Source organism: Manis javanica, chromosome 10 (genome assembly GCF_040802235.1).
Source record: "Manis javanica isolate MJ-LG chromosome 10, MJ_LKY, whole genome shotgun sequence".
Taxonomy (NCBI): domain Eukaryota; kingdom Metazoa; phylum Chordata; class Mammalia; order Pholidota; family Manidae; genus Manis; species Manis javanica.
This window is the reverse complement of record NC_133165.1, coordinates 42,055,368-42,068,932: the sequence shown is the minus strand read 5'-3', so window position 1 is coordinate 42,068,932 and position 13,565 is coordinate 42,055,368. Positions and strand designations below refer to the sequence as shown.

Genomic DNA, 13,565 nt, shown 5'->3' with positions numbered 1-13,565 from the left:
TGAAACAGAAGGGCCTTGAACCAGGAATACTGTATCCAGCACGATTGTCATTTAAATATGAAGGAGGGATTAAACAATTCCCAGACAAGCAAAAGTTGAGGGAATTCACCTCCCACAAACTACCTCTACAGGGCATCTTACAGGGACTGCTCTAGATGGGAGCACTCCTAAAAAGAGCACAGAACAAAACAACCAACATAAAGAAGGGAGGAGGAGGAATAAGAAGGGAGAGAAATAAAGAATCATCAGACTATGTTTATAATAGTTCAATAAGCGAGTTAAGTTAGACAGTAAGATAGTAAAGAAGCTAACCTTGAACCTTTGGTAACCACAAACTTAAAGCCTGCAATGGCAATAAGTACATACCTTTCAATAATCATCCTAAATGTAAATGGACTGAATGCACCAATCAAAAGACACAGAGTAATAGAATGGATAAAAAAGCAAGACCCATCCATATGCTGCTTACAAGAGACTCAGCTCAAACCCAAAGACATGCACAGACTTTAAGTCAAGGGATGGAAAAAGATATTTCATGCAAACAACAGAGAGAAAAAAGCAGGTATTGCAATACTAGTATCAGACAAAATAGACTTCAAAATAAAGAAAGTAACAAAAGAAAAAGGACATTATATAATGATAAAGGGCTCAGTCCAACAAGAGGATATAACCATTATAAATATATATGCACCCAATACAGGAGCACCAACATATGTGAAACAAATACTGACAGAATTAAAGGAGGAAATAGAATGCAATGCATTCATTCTGGGAGACTTCAACACACCACTCACTCCAAAGGACAGATCCACCAGACAGAAAATAAGTAAGGACACAGAGGCACTGAACAACACACTACAACAGATGGACCTAATAGACATCTACAGAACTCTACATCCAAAAGCAACAGGATACACATTCTTCTCAAGTGCACATGGAACATTCTCCAGAATAGACCACATACTAGGCCACAAAAAGAGCCTCAGTAAATTCCAAAAGATTGAAATCCTACCAACCAACTTTTCAGACCACAAAGGCATAAAACTAGAAATAAACTGTACAAAGAAACCAAAAAGGCTCACAAACACATGGAGGCTTAACAACATGCTCCTAAATAATCATGGATCAATGACCAAATCAAAATGGAGAACCAGCAATATATGGAAACAAACGACAACAACAACACAAAGCCCCCAACTACTGTGGGATACAGCAAAAGCAGTCTTAAGAGGAAAGTATATAGCAATCCAGGCATATTTAAAGAAGGAAGAACTGGAACAAATTGTTCAAAAATTCATATGGAAACACCAAAGATCCCGAATAGCTAAAGCAATCCTGAGAAGGAAGAATAAAGTGGGGGGGATCTCACTCCCCAACTTCAAGCTCCACTACAAAGCCACAGTAATCAAGACAATTTGGTACTGGCACAAGAACAGAGCCAGCACTTAAAGCCTGAAATGGCACCAATGGAACAGAATAGAGACTCCAAACATTAATAACTCAAACATATATGGTCAACTAATATTCGATAAAGGGGCCATGGACATACAATGGGGAAATGACAGTCTCTTCAACAGATGGTGCTGGCAAAACTGGACAGCTACATGTAAGGGAATGAAACTGGATCACTGTCTAACCCCATACACAAAAGTAAATTCGAAATGGATCAAAGACTTGAATGTAAGTCATGAAACCATAAAACTCTTAGAAAAAAACATAGGCCAGAATCTCTTAGACATAAACATGAGTGACCTCTTCTTGAACATATCTCCCTGGGCAAGGGAAACAAATGCAAAACTGAACAAATGGGACTATATTAAGCTGAAAAGGACAGCAAAGGACACCATCAATAGAACAAAAAGGTATCCTACAGTATGGGAGAATGTATTTGAAAATGACAGATCCGATAAAGGGTTGATATCCAAAATATATAAAGAGCTCACACACCTCAACAAACAAAAAGCAAATAATCCAATTAAAAAACGGGCAGAGGAGCTGAATAGACAGTTCTCTAAAGAAGAAATTCAGATGGCCAACAGACACATGAAAAGATGCTCCATATCACTTGTGATCAGAGAAATGCAAATTAAAACCACAATGAGATATCACCTCACACCAGTAAGGATGGCTACCATCCAAAAGACATAAAACAACAAATGTTGGTGAGGTTGTGGAGAAAGGGGAACCCTCCTACACTACTGGTGGGAATGTAAATTAGTTCAACCATTATGGAAAGCAGTGTGGAGGTTCCTCAAAATGCTCAAAATAGAAATACCATTTGACCCAGGAATTCCAGTTCTAGGAATTTACCCTAAGAATGCAGCACTCCAGTTTGAAAAAGACAGGTACACCCCTATGTTTATCACTGCACTATTTACAATAGCCAAGATACGGAAGCAACGTAAATGTCCATCAGTAGATGAATGGATAAAGAAGATGTGGTACATATACACAATGGAATATTACTCAGCCATAAGAAAAAATCAAATCCTACCATTCGCAACAACATGGATGGAGCTAGAGGGTATTATGCTCAGTGAAATAAGCCAGGTGGATAAAGACAAGTACCAAAGGATTTCACTCATATGTGGAGTATGAGAACAAAAGAAAACTGAAGGAACAAAACAGCAGCAGCAGCACAGAACCCAAGAATGGACTAATAGTTACCAAAGGGAAAGGGACTGGGGAGGACGGGTGGGAAGGGAGGGATAAGGGCGGGAAGAAAAGAAAGGGGGCATTATGATTAGTATGTATAGTGTTGGGGTGGCACGGGGAGGGCTGTGCAACACAGAGAAGATAAGTAGTGATTTTACAGCATCTTACTATGTTGATAGACAGTGACTGTGAATGGGGATGTGGGGGGTACTTGGTGAAGGGGGGAGCATAGTAAACGTAATGTCCTTCATGTAACTGTAGATTAATGATACCAAAATTAAAAATTAAAAAAATTAAAATTAAAATAAAAAAAAGAATACAGTATTTCAAAAGGATTGTACTTTATCCCTCAGGCTCAAAATGTAGAATTTTTTTGGTAGCAACTAAGAAGGATCTATTAGCTCCCCTTTTTATATTAAAATGGATTTTTTAATTGTGAAAAACAGAATAGCCAAGAGTTGTAAGCAAGCTAAATATTCATCAAAGGATGAATGCATAAAGACAATATGGTATGTACAATGGATTATCACTCAGCCTTAAAAAGAAGGAAATCCTGTCATATGCTACAACAAGGATGAACATTCAGGACATTGTGCGAAGTAGAATAAGCCACTCACAGAAAGAGAAATACTATTTGATTCCGCCTACATAAGGTTGCCAGAGGCTGGGGGATGGGGTGGAGAGGAAGTGATGGGTTCAGGAGAGACAACAAAGAGGAATTGTTCACTGGGTACAGAGTTTCTATTTTGTCAGACAAAAAAGTTCTAGAGATCTGTTGAACAAAAGATGTGTATAAGTAATGCAACTTTACACTTTAAAAATGGTTAAGATAGTAACATTTTGTTTTTCACAATTAAAAAATCCATTTGAGTAATGCTCCTGTGCAGATAATGATGCAAATATCTCATCAAGGTCTGTTTTCAACTCTTTTAGATATATACCCAGAAATGAGATTTCCAGATCATACGGTAATTCTATTTTTAATTTTTGAGGAACCTCCGTACTATTTTCCCTAGTGGCTACACCATTTTACATTCCCACCAACTATACAGGGGTTCCAGTTTCTCCACATCCTTACTCACACTTACTTTCTGATTTTTTTTGCTGGTGGAATATTATGGATGTGGGGTATTAACCATTGTGGTTTTGATTTGCATTTCCCTGATGATTAATGATATTGAGCATCTTTTCACATGTTAGTTGGCTACTTGTGTATTTTCTTTAGAGAACTGTCTCTTCAAGTCCTTTGCGAATTTTTAATTGGATTATTTTTATTCTTGCATTGTAGTTCTTAATAAATTCTGGGTATTAACCCCTTACCAGATATATGGTTTGCAAATAATTTTTCCCATTCCTTAGGTTGCCTTCTCACTCTGTTGATAAGTTTGCTTTTCTGTAAAAAAGTGTTTAATTTGATAGAGTCCACGTTTTTGTCTGTTTTTGTTTGCTTGCTTGTGCTTTTTGTCCAATGCCATGAAGTTTTTACTCTGTGTCTTCTTATAGGAGTTTTATAATTTTCATGTCTTACATTTAGGTCTTTAATCCAATATTACTCCTTTCTTAAAGTGTGCTTTATATTATTGAGAAGGAAACAAGAAGTCTTTCAGTATAACTATGTCAGGAATTTGCTTTATTTAAACTTTTTTTTCTTCCCTCTCACAAGAAGCATGAATATTGTGGGCTCACTTTTTTTTGTTCTTAATTGCTGTGCTGATGAAAGAATAATAGTTCATTTTCAACAACACTTTTCTTGTTTGCCACTTGATTAGCAGGAAGAAGATGAGCCTTAAGTCTGAACGCCGAGGAATTCACGTGGATCAGTCAGAGCTCCTGTGCAAGAAAGGATGTGGTTACTATGGCAACCCTGCTTGGCAGGGTTTCTGCTCCAAGTGCTGGAGGGAGGAGTACCACAAAGCCAGGCAGAAGCAGATTCAGGAAGACTGGGAACTGGCAGAGCGGTAAAAGGACTTAACTAGGGGTGATTTAACAGTGAGATGATTGTATGCATAAGCTCTGTCATTGCCAAAATATGTTTTTCTCTTTTGTTTTGAGCTATTAGCAGGTTGACTTAATGTTTTCCCCCTCTTTTCAGCCAACATTTAATGAACAGCTTTCAGTGATTTCTTCAGTTTGTCTTTGTCTTAACTTTTAGTTATTTTGTGTTTGATGTGTCTTAGTTCTATAGACAATAAGCTTCTTGAGTAGAAGAACAGAGTTAAATGTACTCCATGGTGAGGATTAAATGAGGTAATATATATGAAGTACCAACAAAGGGCTTGGTACATAGCTACTACTATCAAACATTATTTTCCTCATTCTTCAAATATACTTAGCATGGCAGCTGGCATAGTGATAACCACATGATACTAGAAACCTGTTGATTTGTATACATAGTCCTTGCATTATGGAAATTTAACTTTTCACCAAAGGTGGGGTTTGTTGTTCAAAAGTAGTTTGTATTATCCAGAAATAGGACTATAATAAAAATTTAAAAGGTAGAATGGCTGGTGAACATAGGGACTAATAAAATGCCTGAATAAAGTTAATTCTAAGGCAGAGTATCCTAGAAACTGTAAAGCTTCTCAATAAAACAAAGTCAAACTGAGCTCTGACAGCTTTTGCTGGTTTTTTATATCTAAAAGCTATAGCATCTACAGCATCTAGAGAATTATACATCGTACTCTGCTTTTAGTGACTCCATGGTCAAGAGAAAAAGTAGACATAGAACATGAGCCATTTTCTCAGGTTTCCCAGGGTACTCCTGATATTCTCAGTAGCTGATCCTGTTTTATAAGTTAGCGGCCACTAGGTGTGACTAGCTTACTTTTTCCCCTCTCCAAATCAAAATGTACTAATATTTTCAATTTCTATTTTGTCTCAGAGAAAGATGTTTCCCTGTTCCATTCTCAGACTAACTTCTACCTGTAATTTTGTTACTTCTTCTTACTGTTTCCAGTTGCTTGAGATTTCCTATAACCCTGTTTCTCAAATTTGAACAGGCATGAGAATTACCTGGAAAGCTTTATAAAAACAATGATTGCTGATCCCAACCTTAGTCCCTGACTCCTCTGAGAATCTGCATTTCTAACAAGGTCCCTGGTGGTGCTCATGGTGCTGTCTGAAGAATTATTCTTAGGTAGCCTTGAGAGTCATTATAAATACCTCAAATTCAGTGGGTCCAAAGCCAAATTTATTGCTTTTATGTGCTCTAATCTCCACTCCCAACATAATTTCTAACCCTTCTAACCCTAATCCTGTATCGATTAATGACATCACTGTTTTATTTAGTTAATTAAAAAACACTGGAGTCATTCTTAATTTTTCCTTCACCTCCCACACTGTCTACAACTACTTAAGCAAGTTTTACATATTCCAGCTTAGAGAAGTCTTTTGAATTTCATTCTTTCCTGGTTTCTGGATCTTTATTTTCTCTTACTTAATTCTTTGTAATATATTTTTAATTATTTTCCCTATCTCTAGTCTATCTGCTCCTTAAGTTGTCACACAGATACCTGCATTATTTTTCTCAACCACAGATTTGATAATGATAATGTATTGGATTTATAGCCTTTCTTGGTTCCCCACCCCATGATGAAATTGAGGATTCTATTGGCAGCCAAGGCTTATTACCACCTAGTGCCTACCTGTGTATCCTGCGTCATAGTCTATCATGCCATCAGTAGTCTACGTTGAACTTGGTCCACACCAAAACCACATGCATTCACATCTGTAATTCCCTTTTCCTGGAATGCCCTTTCACTTGGTGGAATCCTATTTGTCCTTTAAGGCTGGCCTAAATGTCACTATTGTAGAACCTTGGACTGTTTCAGCAGATTTAGCTGTTCTTTCTGTGTAGAACTTGGGTTTCACTTTCTGCTATAGGAACTGTCACACTATATGGTGATTATTTACTTTCTTCCTTCTGTTCTTGAGTTGGTTAGGGAAAAGGACTGGACTTTCTTTCTTTAATGTAACCCTAGTACATCTGCTGAATGAGCATGATCAATGGAGAAAGGTCCCTTTGAAATCTAGTAGTATGTAGGATAGTTTCATATCAGAGACCCCAGACCGACCTATTTAGTGTGTTTAGCCTCCATTGCTAAAATTCCTGATCATCCTCAGTTCATTGAGGAAAACTGGGTTTATGGAGAATGTCTGTGTTGTTCTTAATCCTCTCTTGAATTACAGACTTCAGCGGGAGGAGGAAGAGGCCTTTGCCAGCAGTCAGAGCAGCCAGGGGGCCCAATCCCTCACATTTTCAAAGTTTGAAGAAAAGAAAACCAATGAGAAGACCCGGAAGGTTACAACAGTAAAGAAATTCTTCAGTGCTTCAACCAGGGCTGGATCAAAGAAGGGTAATTTTCTGATTCTTTTATTTTCTTTTGTGCCCAAATGAAAAACGGAGTGGGTCCACAGTGCATGTGGGCTCAGCTTTTTAATTTCTGTAAGTGTTCAGAGAATGTCAACTCAAATTTGAAACCAAAGTTGCGTTTGAGGGTCAGATAGTATGTGAAACCAGGAATCTCTTTGGTTGGAGGAGGTCGTGTTTTAGAGAAGTTTGCTTACTCTGTAGTAGTAATAAAGAGAACTGAAGTATATAATTTGTTTGCCTCCAAATGGCTATCTTTTTTGGATGTTTTATTTTTTGTGCCTTTAGTTTTTGGATCCTGGTTTATTCTCTGTAGTATAATATCTTCACTATCCATACCTTATCAAAATAACTGTTCTAGGCTTAAAGTCATCTGAAAAAGGTATTCTGAGGGCTTACCTGAGAGACAACCTGTGTCTTGAGGAACTGTCTGGACAACATACAGGAAAAAGCTCACTTTAGGCATTTAGAGAGGTGAAAGGAACATGTAATAGGGGTTTTTTTTTTAGTACATGAATATGTATGTACTTGATCTTATCCTACTTCTTAAGATGCCATATAACCAGCAAAAAAATTGTCACTGAAGTCATACTTGTTCTACCAGTGAGTGGAAAAGCTAGTTGTAGTGGCCTGCCAGAAATCAAGAAGGAATGTCTCCAAACCTTTATGTTGGTGATCAGAGTTAGACTGAATTGGAAATGGTCGGAAAGACTGGGAACTAAGTTAATGCTACCAGAAGAGCTGTTGTCTTGGACCTGGGTGCATCCCTTAACGCTCAACCTGGGAGGTAGTTGTCATAAGGTTTTTGATCTGCCCAAAGGCAGGGGAATGAATAATAATGTCACACCTTAAAATCTTAGTTGGTCTTTCAGATTTTATGACTATTCTTGTTTTGTTTTATTAAAAGGAAGTGTTGCTTATAAACCATAACACAGCACTTTAATAAATGTACATCTTTAATCTTTTTGTTCACTTAATTAACTTGGAGTTGTTTCTTGATTGGCTGTCACTCATAGCAGTTTTCTCTGCTGCAGTAAGAAGGGGAATAATCAGTACCTGCTAGAGATTAAATTAAGAATGTACTTGACTTGTAGTTTATTAATTAGGAGGTAGTGTAGTAGGGTGGTTAAGAGCATGAGCTTTGTAGTCATTCTGGTTGAGTCTCAGCTTTGCCGTTTACTAGCTATTGTGACAATGAGCAAACTAAGCTCCATAAGCCCTGTCTATTCTGAGGAACAGTAGTACCTATTATCTTGATGTGTGTAAGAGTTAGTACATTACCTGATGCACATAGTAAGTCCCCAACAAATGTTAACTAGCTGAAGGGCATGGTGTTTTTCAGGTAGCATAATCTCTGCTGGTAAGGAGCACAAGGGTTTGATCAAAGCCATTAATTCCTATTTAGCTTAAATGCTGTTTCTTACTTTGGAAAAGTCTCATTAGCCTTTTGAATTTATGATTTATGGTGAAATGACAGCAGATGAAATAGGAAGGCAGTTATAAAACCATCAACTTTAGCTGCTTCATTTTACATATGACAGTATAAAAGGTTAGCTAATAAAGGTTAACTAATTTATCCAAGATTATATAATGAGTTGATTTGTTAGTACTCAGGTCTCATAACTCCTGGTTTAGTTTTTTCCCACTATATCCCTTGACCTCAAATATTTATATCTCTTTTTATATAGATATATGATGAGGTATCTGTTATTGAAGTGCATAATAGTGACACGCATTCACTAACTATCCTTGGCAGTTTTTAAAAATTGTGTCCTAAAGCTTCTGTGCAATGTGCACTATATGTTTTAAAAGAAACAATAGAACTTATTTTTATTTTAAAAATTGTATGTGGACTAGTTCTTACCTTTTTTCTTTGTTTCCTTTTGAATGATAGATTTTTACTTAAGATTTTTTTATCTTTAGCTGTGTTTTGTCTATAGGAATCATATGGGGATAATGACCTCAAAATATTGAAAAAAATTGATGTATATGTATTAGAAAAGAGGACCTTGTTGGATCTTTGTTTCACAGTTCCTTATGTTACTGTTTCAAGTGATTATTTCAGCCTTTGTGTGTATATAAGACTAACCTGTACTAAATGAAGTTTTAATTTATTGGGTCTAGATTAAAATAGGCCTTTTTGTGTTCTGTATTCTTTATTCTACTTCATTAATACTTCATTAATAATATATGATACGATTGCTCATGATATTTTACTTGGTAGCATGAAAGAAAGCTATTAAGCCAAGACAGCTTGGTAGTAAATATAGAGTACAAATATAACCTAAAGGATTTGAAGAATATTTTAACATCCTGTTAGAGTTGGATGCCCTTCAGAGAAGGTAATGGAATAGCTCAATTGTAGAGAGAGTTTGCTTATGTTTTTTTCATCTTCAAACTAAGGTTAAGTGAACTACAGCTTACAGAGTAAATCATAGTGAGTTGGCCAAGTTTGAAACATTTGCTCATACTTCCAAAGTGCCATTTTCTTTTAGAGCTCAAATAGATGTCACCCTGAGTAGAATCTAATATGCCTCTTTTACAAAGTAAAGGTAACAGTCCTAGAAGGAATATGTTTTCTGTTTTTAGAATTAAAATGCCAATCTTTCTACCCGGACCCTAGATTCTAAATACCAATCTTCACTAAAGTGAACTAGCATTTCTTGGAGAACTGACTGATTCCAGGGCTGGAGCAGGCAAAGAAGGGTCTCCCCAAAATATTGGAAACATGTCAAGGACCCAGAATGGGTGCCCATTGGCCAAATTTGAGTATTAAATAATGACAATAAATGGAGTACAGCTGATTAAATAAAATAATCTTTAGTCCATCCAACTAATAAAATAGATAAATAATTAATTAAGGAAGAAGAGAAAGCTCTTTACCCATGGAATGTTTACTAATAAATACAGAAGGACTGGTGGAGATAGAAAAGTACTGTTTTGCAATGATTAATAGTAAGAATTAATTCAGGCAAATTTCATCAATGGATACTAAATCTGGGGTGAGGGGAGAGAGTTTTCTGAGGAACAAGTGAACATGATCTCACATTAATTCCCACAACTTGTTTATTAACTATAAATAGAGAAATGGTAACTATACAATGATGGGGGGAAGCAAACATGTGTGTCTAGATATGATACATTGAAAAGAACACAACATGAATTGCCTATCCAAGCTGAAAATTTATAACCTGAATCCAGTCATGAGAACACAGCAGAGAAACTCAAATCGAGGATCATTCACTAAACTAACCAGTTCTTCAAAATTGTCAGTGTCATGGAAAAGAAGGCTGGGAATGTTTCCAGACTAAAGGAGACTAAGTGTACCTGACCACAATTAGTGTATGATGCTTAGCTGAATCCTATGGAAGAAGAAAAACCAGTTTTTTTCAGTAATTCTATCATAGCTGTATAATAGATACACTTGTTATTAGGAAATTCACATATTAAGGGGTAAAGAGCATGATATATAAGATCTACTTGAAAAAATAATACAGACATGTAACAAAATGTTAAAATTCTGTGAATCTGAATAAAGGATATAAAGGAATTCTTTGTAATAATCCTGAAGCTTTTTTGTAAATTTGAAGTTATTCAAATAAGATTTAAAAAATAAAACTATAATTCCCCAGCTTTTAGTGCCGTCCCAAGACCTGAATTTCAGATGCTAATGAAGTAGAAGCATAGTGTTAATTACATTGTTTGAAGGATCACTGATGGCATGCTACTTAAATCCGGAGGCCCTCTTTGGTATTTGGATGAAACTGAGATAATGATTCCCCAAGTTGAACACAAGTCTGCCCCTACTTCAGATGCCAGGTGCAAGCCCCAGGAGTGAGGGAACCCACACTTCTGACCAAGCAACTATAAACTGGGGTTTCCATAACTCTCTCCTCAGGTTTGATCATTTGTTAAAAACAACTCACAGAACTCAGGAAAACACTATTTACACTTACTGGTTTATTATAAAGAGCACAACTCAGCAATAGGCAAATAGAAGAGATACATAGGACAAGGTAGGGAAGGGAGCACTGAGCTTTCATGCCTTCTCTGAGTGTGCCATACTCCCAGCACCTTGATGTGTTCACCAGCTTGGAAGCTCGCTCAGCCTCAACGTTTAGGGGTTTCTATGGAGGCTTTATTTCCTAAGCATGATTGATTAAATCATTGACCACTGGTAATAGAACATGTTCCATCTCTTCTCCCCTGCCAGAAGTCAGAAGTCAAGGGTGGGATGGGACTGAAAGTTCCAACCCTCTAATCACTGGGCTGGTTCCTCCAGTGACTAGCCCCTTATCTAGATGGCTCTAAAGTTATGTAGGGTCCCAGAAGAGTCACCTCATTAGCATAAACTCACATGAAAGAAAGGGGCATGTTATGAATAGAAAAAGATGCTCCTTGTGACTCAGGAAATTCCAAGGGTATTAGGAGCTCTGTTCCAGGAAGCCAGGGGCAAAGACCAAAATATATTTTTCTTATACATGGATTATCAGCCATTTAGTCCATATTATATAAATATAGTCAGAACAACTGAAAAAGTACATATTATATAACTATAGTCAGAACAACTGAAAAAGGCAGAACTTCAATATTCTACTTAGCTGCTCTTATGTTGTTTGGATAATCTGAGAAATGTGAGATTTGTGGTAACATTTTTTTCTTAATTTGTAATAAACGTGTATTGAAACCTAGTCTATACAGAAAATAGAAGAAAAACGTGTACTTTTTTTTTTTTGGTATCATTAGGAGACAGTTACATGAAGAACATTCTGTTTACTAGGCTCCCCCCTTCACCAAGTCCCCCCAACATACCCCTTCACTCACTGTCCATCAGCGTAGTAAGATGCTGTAAAATCACTACTTATCTTCTCTGTGTTGTAGAGCCTGCCCCATAACCCCCACACACATTATACATGCTAATTGTAATGCCCCCTTTCTTTTTCACGCCCATATCCCTCCCTTCCCACCCATCCTCCGCAGTCCCTTTCCCTTTGGTAACTATTAGTCCATTCGTGGATTCTGTGATTCTGCTGCTGTTTTGTTCCTTCAGTTTTTCTTTGCTCTTATACTCCACATATGAGTGAAATCATTTGGTACTTGTCTTTCTCCACCTGGCTTATTTCACTGAGTATAATACCCTCCAGCTCCATACATGTTGTTGCAAATGGTAGGATTTGTTTTCTTCTTATGGCTGAATAATATTCCATTGTGTATATGTACCACATCTTCTTTATCCATTCATCTACTGATGGACATTTAGGTTGCTTCCGTTTCTTGGCTATTGTAAATAGTGACTGTGATAAACATAGGGGTGCATCTGTCTTTTTCAAACTGGGCTGCTGCATTCTTAGGGTAAATTCCTAGAAGTGGAATTCCTGGGTCAAGTGGTATTTCTATTTTGAGCATTTTGAGGAACCTCCATACTGCTTTCCACAATGGTCGAACTAATTTATGTTCCCACCAGCAGTGCGGGAGGGTTCCCCTTTCTCCGCAACCTCGCCAACATTTGTTGTTGTTTGTCTCTTGGACAGTGGTGATCCTTACTGGTGTGAGTGATATCTCATTGTGGTTTTAATTTGTATTTCTCTGATGACAAGCGATGTGGAGCATCTTTTCATGTGTCTGTTGGCCATCTGAATTTCTTCTTTGGAGAACTTTTTTCAGCTCCTCTGCCCATTTTTTTATTGGATTATTTGTTTTTTGTTTATTGAGGTTTGTGAGATCTTTATATATTTTGAATGTCAACCCTTTATCGGATCTGTCATTTATGAATATATTCTTCCATACTATAGGATAACTTTTTGTTCTGTTGATGGTGTCCTTTGCTGTACAGAAGCTTTTCAGCTTCATATAGTCCCACCTGTTCATTTTTGCTTTTGTTTCTCTTGCCCGGGGAGATATGTTCATGAAGAAGTCACTCATGTTTATGTCCAAGAGATTTTGGCCTATGTTTTTTCTAAGAGTTTTATGGTTTCATGACTTACATTCAGGTCTTTGATCCATTTCAAATTTACTTTTGTGTATGGGGTTGGACAGTGATCCAGTTTCATTCTCTTACATGTAGCTGTCCAGTTTTGCCAGCACCATCTGTTGAAGAGACTGTCATTTCCCCATTTCATGTCCATGGCTCCCTTATCATGTATTAATTGACTATATATGTTTGGGTTAATGTTCAGAGTCTGTATTCTGTTCCACTGGTCTGTGGCTCTGTTCTTGTGCCAGCACCAAATTGTCTTGATTACTGTTGCTTTGTAGTAGAGCTTGAAGTTGGGGAACAAGATCGCCACTACTTTATTCTTCCTTCTCAGGATTGCTTTGGCTATTCAGGGTCTTTGGTGTTTGCATATGAATTTTTGAAGAATTTGTTCCAGTTTGTTGAAGAATGTTGTTGGTAATTTCATAGGGATTGCATCAAATCTGCATATTGCTTTGGGCAGGATGGCCACTTTGACGATAGTAATTCTTTCTAGCCAGGAGCATGGGATGAGTTTCCATTTGTTAGTGTCCTCTTTAATTTCTCTTAAGAGTGTCTTATAGTTTT

The 13,565-nt window shown here is 37.1% G+C and overlaps 1 protein-coding gene across 8 annotated transcripts in view; it reads left to right on the top strand.

Moving 5' to 3' along the window:
• Positions 1-13,565, top strand: part of RABGEF1 (RAB guanine nucleotide exchange factor 1) — a 102,817-nt gene that overhangs the window by 45,889 nt on the left and 43,363 nt on the right. For 6 of the 8 annotated variants that reach the window (XM_017653164.3, XM_017653159.3, XM_073215226.1 and 3 more), the window contains 2 exons: positions 4,425-4,613; positions 6,844-7,010. In XM_017653164.3, coding sequence (XP_017508653.2) covers positions 4,435-4,613; positions 6,844-7,010 — 346 coding nt within the window. In that variant the 5' untranslated portion in view covers positions 4,425-4,434. The remainder of the gene's footprint in view (positions 1-4,424; positions 4,614-6,843; positions 7,011-13,565) is intronic. The other 2 variants (XM_017653162.3, XM_037002596.2) reach the window with 1 other exon arrangement.